Here is a 9,254-nt window from a genome sequence, read left to right as displayed (position 1 = left end):
TTTAAAAATCATAAAGACAAGATACAGTTATGTCAGCATGTGACAGGAGAATAATTTTGCCTTAAAAGTGATCTCCCCAACCCCCTGAAGAACATGCAACCACAATTTATGGAACAAAATTAAAAGCAAGTTGGGTATGTTCCATTTTTTAACTCATCTGGCATCAAGTTAAAATTAAATGGGCTGTTGTTAAATTAATATACAAATGAATCCATTATAAACAAAAAACTACATCACAGATTCACTGATGTATAATTCATATTTATTAATGTATGATGTTTAATTCTTAAAAAAAAAACAACAAAAAACACACAAAACAAGCTACTAAACAGATTCTTTCATGCACTTCTTTTTCTACCTCACAAGGTTCTGCTGCATAATTTTTAGAGGAGTTCCCTTATTCAGGGTTGGCATAGGTTGTTCAATTTTCATTGTCCAGAGCCATATTTACAGAAAGATGTACAAATATTGTAGATAGTAGGCTGTACAACCTTCACATGATTAAAACTTCAGTTCCTTGGTTTTCTAGAGCTTTGTGTAAATGCCAATAAGTTTGAGAGTTCATCCAACTGTGCCTCTTAACCTTTGTTCCCATAGGTGAAGGGCAGGATTTTTAATCAAGTAGCAATTTATCTTTAATTAGGAAAACATAATTAGGTATTATCATCTAATTGCAATTACTGGTTGGAGAAAGTCACATTTCACAAGTAGTGACCCATGCTGGATTATCGTTCTCCTATTACTGAATTTTGAATCTGTATTTGTATTTGGCAGATAGCCAATACAAATTCAAAGGCAATCACCATGCCTCTCTGCAATCCTGCTGTCAGAGTCACCAACTCCACTGCTGAATAGGTAAAAGAGATACTTCCTAAGCCACATATTGGCTATATCTGTTTCCTGCTAAGACATCAAGTGTAGATCAAAAATAATTGTATACAAAAAAAAACAAAAAACAAAAAACAAAAACACCCCATGTGAAGTAGGTTAGAGAATTGTTCCACACTTCATTTCTGGTACAGTTAAAAACAGTTTAATGTCTCAAGGCACCACTATGGTTGAACATCAGATACACGGGTAATCAGCTAATCTTCTACTATGCTGTAAAGTCAGTAAATAGCTTGTGCAATTGTGAAAAGCAATCTCTAAAGGACTGTTAGATATACAGGAGGCACGTAGATTATAATACAAATAGAAAACAATGAGTCCTAGAAAAAGCATGTTGAGCACCGTTGTGGCATTGTTTGTGTTTCTTTACCTAACACTACGTAAACTTTACATTTACAAAAGGAAAGACTAACTTTTTAAAGTTACACTCAAGGTTGCTTTTTGTGCTGTCTCCAAGTAAGTGAATCTAGTTCGTAGGTGTACTTTTAGAAGTTGTTGGATCTGGATCGGCTTCTGTCCCACTGGTAGATTCATTCAAGTGTGAGCTTAAGTTTTCTGACGTTAGGTGGGAAGACTTGTAGACAATTTCGTTGAAGTCAGACCTGATGCAAACCAAAGGAGGGTCATTCAGTGGATCTTCCACTGAGGCCTGTGTGTTCTCTCGAGTGATCCCCATGTCCTTGCTATGTTCTGACGGTGATTTTCTTTTCATGCGAGTATAAGTTTTGTCTTGATTCTCCATGCCTTGCTCATTTTTCAAAAACCGTCCAAAGAACCAAATGAAGAATCCAAACCACACAAAAGCTATTAAACTCGGAACAAAAGCCAGACACTTGACATCAAGGCTAGCCCCTATGAACCTGCTGTGTAAGAACATATCTCCCTCAACATATGTTTTATTAGTCCGAGGGTTAGTGTGATTGGACCTCCACTCCCAGGAAAGTTTGGTTCTGTTCAAATCCTTTAAACTTTCGGAGTCTTTCACTGTGTATATCTTCTGCCCTGGGCCTATATACTGTCCGTACTCATGAGGCTTATAAAATATCTGGTTCTTCCACATATTAAGATCCAAAATCAGGACAAGAAAGATAATTCCATAGTTAAACCATTTACCTGCATTAAAAAAAGAAATACCGCATATTAGTCAAAGACCTATAAAACTGCAATAGGGTTTTTTCCCCAATAAAATGGAGATAATGGTATAATAGTATAAATTGTTCATGTCTTAGACCTGTTAGCATTTTTTTAAGAGTGCTATGCTGCCATTAAGTGAATTGGCAAAGGATATTTCCTAAATGTATTCTAGACCACATGAGAATGTAACTGTAGGTCCCAGAGTCAATAATTTATGCTATTTATACTAACCAGATTAAGCTGCCTTGTTTTGTAGGTACCACAGCCATACTCAAATTTGGTTCCATGTAGGTTATTCTCTAGAATATCTCAATTAATATTTAAAAAACAAAGTTCTAATTAAATTCTTAGAAAAGTCTAACATCTGATTAAACATCTCTTACAGTTTTATAATTGTGTCTAGACAAGAAATCATTTTGCAATGCAAACACAGCAGTATATCAATTGAATTCACATTGCTGTTTGTAGGTGACCTGTTGATTAAACCGTTAGTTGATGTGACTCAGATCAATAATTCTTGAGCATTCATTTCAAGACTTTAAAAATAATTGCATCAAATCTCATTGAACAGAATCCATTTATCAGACATATAAATACAACCAAAGCCAATAAACTGCTTTAGAAGAGATGATTTGGAGAGATTGTAACTGCTATAATTTCTTTGTAGTATTTAAAATTCTCATGCAAATAAGACCTTGTTTAGAGGCATATTATCTATGATATCCCTACATCTGCAAATGAAAAAGAACATAGGGAAATTTTCAAGGGATACTAGATTCCATCATAATTTTATTATAATCACAATTTATTGCAAGCTTTACAATATTTATATCATGATATAGTAATACCTTATAGGTTTGCTGTAGCAAAATAGGTGATACATTTTGCTATCACCTATAGCAAATAGGTGCTATATTGCTATATATAGCAATATATATATATATATTGCTTTAGTTCCAAAAGCTCCAAAAGCTTTAGTTATAAATGTTAAATATAGTATGTCAAATTATTTTATTTTGTATCTGAAGATAACAGTATTGAACATGATTAAGTTACTGCTTCACAAGATTATAGAGCTCTTGGGACAAAAGAGAGAATCTTGGGCAAACTTATTAAACCATTCTAATGAATTTTTGCAATATGTATTCTAACAGAACATAGAGCTATATAAAAATATAACTTTGTGAGGAGTTTGGGAAAGTGTTTTATCATCATCTTTATACATTTTCAAGTTCCTACTCTATGCAACATTGAAAGGTTTTAATCCTGGCTCTAAAACTTACTAGCTATGTGATCTTGGGCTAGTTGTTTAAATTCTCTAAACCTCAGTATCTTTGCATGCAGAAAATAACAGTACTTACTAAAGCTGTTAGTATTTCATAAGATAATTAGATGCTAAACGCAGTGCCTGGTACATAATAGAAACTCAGTAATTGTTACTGTTATGAACATGAAAGCCTTGCCTAAGACGTGATAATGTCTGCATTTGCATAGGAAGGTACAACTTCTTCTCTATCAAGAGAATTTATCTAAACCATCTGAAGGGAAATTATAACTCTGCCAGTCCTGAAATTGTTCAACTATACAATTGTTAAAGTCTTTGTAGTGGAAACTCTTGCGCAAATGATTTATTTTGCATACCCACACTAGAGAGTAAGTTGAAACATTGGGAATGTCGTTTGCACATATGATAAACTATTTATAACATCTGGCACTGCTAAGCTCTAACCACTCCTGCTCTCCTGGAGTCATAGCCAAAACTAAAAGAGATTCTCACTAAGAATCAACCATAAAATGAGTAAAGAAAGCTCAAGCTAGTGAAATTCAATCAAATACAAAGGTAAGCAGCATTATCAAACATTTATTGTGCTCATAATAGACTCTGTTTTAGGATACCTTAGTAGATGCTGAGGACATACATTTTTGCCTTACAGGGGGGAACTCATTATCTTGTTAGGGTAACAGAACAGTGGCATCAACAGATAAATAGTAGGAAGAGGCCACATTTGTGAGGCACCAACTGAGTGTTACAAATGGTAAACACTGAAGATGTTGGGAAAATGTAATGAAGACTGAGGGCTAATTTCTGCAGAAAGGATTTTTGTAGGAAGTAGTAATTCATGTGGTCCTGAAAGGGAAAGAAGGACAGAGAATAGCCTGGAAAATGGTGCATTTCTTTAGTTTATGTTTTTATTATGCTGCAAATAGAATAGCATACAGGAAAAGATCAGGTGATACTAAAGAGGAGAGAGAAAGAAAGTAATGGAGAATACTGTAGGAAGAGAAAACAGGAGAGGAATGAGAGGCAAGTGAATTAAAAAGTTCTGAGGTTCTTGGGGCGCCTGGGTGGCTCAGTCAGTTAAATGTCCAACTTCGGCTCAGATCATGATCTCATGGTTCATGGGTTTGAGCCCCTCCTTGGGCTCTATGCTGACAGTTCAGAGCCTGGAGCCTGCTTTGGATTCTGTGTCTCCCTCTCTCTTTGCTCCTCCCTCCCTCTCTCTCTCTCTCAAACATAACACTTAATAACATTAAAAAAAAAGTTCTGAGGTTCTCATCACTATCAATGAGGCAATAGTTTGTAGCTTCCATGAAAGCAAGTTGAGAGAGGGGCTTTGGGTGCTTCTCTGTTGCAGCAGATTCATACCTACTCTCTTGCTGTAAACTACATATGCTGATGGTGAGGAAGAATTTTTATGACTGACCATCACCTTGACTCACAAAGGTCCCTTGGAGAAACTTGTACTCTCTCTCTAAGTCATTGTTATTGATGCAAGAATAGGGCAGTCCCTCATAAAGTGGGCCCTGTATCTAGGGTATCAGAAACCAGTGATAAGTACTGTCACAAAATCAGGGAGAAGAAAGGATGCTCACTGAGCTTGGGGAATGGTGCTTTTCTGGTGGGAAAAGATGCTCAGAGAATGTCAATAAAGAAGGGAAAAGAACATCGGAGCATAAAAATTGTACACTGACCAAACTAGTAAGAAACCCTCAGGATAGGAGGAGCTCTCCCCCACACTTTCTACACTATTGTTCCACCACCTAAGTTGAATGGTGCACTGGGTCACTTTGACAACCAAACTTTAAAGAATCACTTTATTTTATTTATCATGTGATCTGGAGCCTGAAAATTTAGATGGGACGGAGGAGGAACAAATTAGAAATGTGTTTTCTGACATCAGCTAATGGGTATCATCACCCCGCTGTAACACATCTTTCCTGATCCTTGAGACAGAAAACCACAGTCAAAAACTGCAGGCTGGAAATCAGCAGATAAAGATCTCATTCTAATATGAAAATAATACAACCTTGGGTTACCTGTTTAACCTCTCCAGGCCTCAATAATTTTATTTTCAAATTGAGGAAACTGAACCAGATGACTTCCAGTTCTATGATTCTGTCCTTCCCCCCCCGACCCCGAATCCTTCTAGTTAGTAGCTATTCAATTTTTAATTCTGTGAAATGGAGAATGATACCAACATAACGATCTCGAAGGATTATTCTGAGGATAAAATAAGTTTATATCTGAAAGTCTGAAATCTATTAAATTTGCCAGAAATGTAGAGGAGTATTTTTTCTACAGTTTCCTTCCTTTATATCTTCAATCCAGTTAATATAGGATCTTGGTGATATAGGGAGAGAAGAGCATGTAAGGGTTTGTAACAAAGATATATCCTAAAGGTGATCAAATGTTTCAGTTTGGATAAAACAGCATGAATCACTGAGCTATAACTGGACCCGTTATCTAAGAGGACTAAGTGTATAGTTACATGTAAACATGCTTTGTGAATCAGCATATTTCATATGTTGAAAATTCTTAGCAACTGGTAATTTGTCTACAACTTGCAGGAGAATGGTCTAGAGATAGGTCAACTATATACAAAAATTTTGAGGCTAAAGAACAGGAACCTGTCTCCAAGTCTCCCGCACAGCTGAGTGGCCGTGTTGGGGTGGGGAAGTGCAGAAGGGAGAGAACAGAGTGAGGCAGGCTTCCTACTGACATCACGTTTCCTTTCTTTTCTTCTGTGGATGTAGCACTGTCTCTACCTCTCCTGCCCCCAAGCATCCCCCCCCCCCCCCCCCACTGTCAAAGCCAGTCAGCTGAAACTTGGAGCTGGTAAAAATGCACAAGCAGTGGCTTTTCCTACTTTGTTTGTTTCCCGTCCACATAACATAACCGCTGGTCCACTTACACATTTACGCAGAGGAAGGATATTCATTTTTGCTAACATCCTTCCTTCTATTTTCCCACATAGTGTTTTGTTACTTTTGTAATGCGTTCTCTCCTCTTTAAAAAATTACTTTTGCCCTGTGATGTGGCGAACCAGTAAGCAAAACAGCTTACTTGTCACACAAGACAGCTCAACCCCACTGTTCTTGTCTATAAAGTGAGGGAGCTGAGCTATATGACCCTACAGGTTTCTCCCCAGCCCTAAACATCTCTTTGATAAGTCTGTGAAATAAACATCACCTAAACCTTAACATTTTATGATGGGCCAGGAAATCTCACCATTAGAGCAAAAAAGATGGAATCCACAAATTTTCACGCAGAGAAAACTTTCCTTAAAAAAAAAAATGTATATTCTGAGAAACACTGTTTACCATAAAAAATAAATCTGAGTCCCTGAAATGACCCACATGGAAAGGGGATCAGACACAAAAAGGAAAATAAGTGATCTCTTGCCATTTCCCAAGTGTGTTGTTGTGAATGTACAGTCAACCATAACAAGAGCCTTGGTATTTCAGCATTAATCATAGGAGAGATTTTGCATTTCCCCCTGTTGTTTCAACTACATAACATAATGTAAATCACCAAGGAGGGAGGGTAAGAATCCATACATTATTTCTATTAATCTCCTTGCTGAAATCTCTCACTGTCTCCTCTAATGAGAAATCACTGCATGGTGTTGGTGGGATTACCTCTTTCTTGCATTTTGTGCCTTTAATGAATCCTACTGATTGCCAAAAATGATATTATAATGGTAATTTTATCTTTTCACATTGTGGGAGATTACAGAATTCTGGGCTAGTTGGTTTTAAAAGGATTCTTCACTAAATATCACTATCACTTAGCATAGGAAATGACAATTTGGGGGAAAATGTTTTTTCAACTAAGGAAAAAATAGTGTAAAGTGCTGATATTTCCACCATATAATATGTACTAAATTAGATGACCATTAGACTCTTGAGATTAGGGGTTTATATAATAAACCTTGCATTAATCAAATATGCAATTATATTAATTTTTTCTTAACTCAGTAAAGTTGCCAGTTAGCATTGAGACTGAGCTGTGCCATAGGCACCTTCATCCCAAATGGGTGCTACCACTGGGCTAGACTCTGGCATCCAGTGCAGATATATGAAATAGTCATGCTCCACAAAGCCTTTAAAATCCTTTATGGGATAACAAGCAACCAAGGCCTTGAAAAAGATAAATTTTGGATAATTAAAGAAATAGCAGCTTGCTGTAACAGGCTTCTTGGCCAGATCAATGTCCTCCCATTGCAGACATGAGCAGTGATAACAGGGCTCACTGACTTAGCATCTCTTTAACCCCTTTAAGCACCTGTGCCCTCACACCCTAGGTAATTTAGGGATATCTGGGAACCACATTAAGTGCTTGGGCCATGAGGAGAACATTTAGTAAATTGAAGATATTTACTAATTTATGAATTAATAAGAGTTAATTTGAGTTAGCAAAGTAAGGTCTTAAGACTTAAAAGCAAATGAATATAGTTTCTCTAAGTGTCTCTCTTGTCTTTGTCACCTCCTAAGTGGGAGACTATTCCTTTGAGGACATAATCCAGTGATAGGGGTAGAAATTCGCTATGATAAAAGCAGAAGTAAAAGGCCATGGGGTTATACTAAATTAGGTGACTATTAGACTCTTGAGATTAGGAATTATGTCATGTTCATTTCTGTATTGCCTAGATCCCGGCTTAGTTTTAGACACATATTAATTCAGAAAATGTCTGTTAACCAATAGGTAAACTGTGAAATAATTTGTCCAGAAAAATACAAGAAGTAAAGTTACAGTCTTTCAAATCAAATACATGTGTCACAATGATCTGGTAAATTCTGGTATACTGCTAAAATCAGATATAATCTAGAAAATTGGGAAAAGAAAATATTCATATCTCAAAGAGTATATATAATTCATTATACATTTCAAGTCTCTCTTCTGGCTGTAAAGACAATTCCTGAAGAGCATGTAAGTTTTATCACAGATGTCCTCATATATGCATAAATGAAGGCAGGACATCTCAATTTGGAGACAGCAGGCTAGCTCAGGGGCAGCAAGGGCTGACAGGCCATGGGCAAAAAAGCAACCCTGTCCTTGAAGAAGATGAGTTTTGGACAAATAAAAGGAATTGCTGCTTTATGTAGAAGTAAACATAGTTAACTCTTAGAGCTGTCTAAATGTGTTGAAAATAGAAACTGCTTCAGGAAAGGTTTAGAAAAATTCACAACTGAGATAATAGCAAGAGATCCTTGTGTACTTTGGATAAATTCATGATCTTTAGAGACTGTCATGGTGAACAGGATGCGTCACATTTCCCTATAACAAGCCCCTTGTTAATTTTGTGAGACAGAATATTCTGGATGAACCACTGGCCTGCCCTCCCCAGCACTTCCCATGATCTGACTGACACAGGAGAGCTCTTTAAAAAACAATCTCTGGGAACTCATTTGCCAGAAATCATGTGCCTATGGAAATAGAAACAGAGGGGTTTTATTCATTATCTTCCACATTCTCGCCATTGTAAAGCACCTGTGCCCTCACACCGCTCAGGAAACTGAAATAGAACACAGACGCTATGGAGGTTTGTTTACTTCTACATTTTCCATTTTTGCCGAAAGGGTTCCCGTGGGCATCATCGTGCCAACAGTGTGAATTCTCTCCTCACAGATGCACAGGCCTTCCTTCTGGCCTTTCCCCCGACCCCCTCCTAATTCACTCAGATGATGGCCACCAACGGGACACTTCCTTTGTCTGGCTGGGATGACAGATGGCAGAGCTTCCACCGGGATTGGCATTAATAGGACTCAGAGGAGCTTCCGAGAGCGAATTGAGAGGCCATTCCTCTCTCGCCTCCGGAGACTTAGTACCTCATATTTTGAATCCATCTTTGCACTCACCTTATAGGTAAAAGGGAAGAGGCCAGAGGAGATAGTGGCATGGTTGCAGTTAGCATTTATGTTTAAGAGAGCAACAATGGGCTTGGGCTAAA

General features: G+C 37.3%; 1 protein-coding gene across 8 annotated transcripts in view; it reads right to left on the bottom strand.

Annotated features, from left to right (window-relative positions):
* Nucleotides 1–245: 245 nt before the first annotated feature.
* TMEM117 (transmembrane protein 117) overlaps nucleotides 246–9,254 on the bottom strand; it is a 499,445-nt gene continuing 490,436 nt past the window's right edge. For all 8 annotated transcript variants that reach the window (XM_045061663.1, XM_023256968.2, XM_045061664.1 and 5 more), the window contains one exon: nucleotides 246–2,001. In XM_045061663.1, coding sequence (XP_044917598.1) covers nucleotides 1,355–2,001 — 647 coding nt within the window. In that variant the 3' untranslated portion in view covers nucleotides 246–1,354. The remainder of the gene's footprint in view (nucleotides 2,002–9,254) is intronic.

The sequence above is a fragment of the Felis catus genome, chromosome B4 (genome assembly GCF_018350175.1).
Source record: "Felis catus isolate Fca126 chromosome B4, F.catus_Fca126_mat1.0, whole genome shotgun sequence".
Lineage (NCBI taxonomy): Eukaryota > Metazoa > Chordata > Mammalia > Carnivora > Felidae > Felis > Felis catus.
The sequence above is the reverse complement of the archived record's forward strand: the minus strand, read 5'-3'. Positions and strand labels throughout refer to the sequence as shown.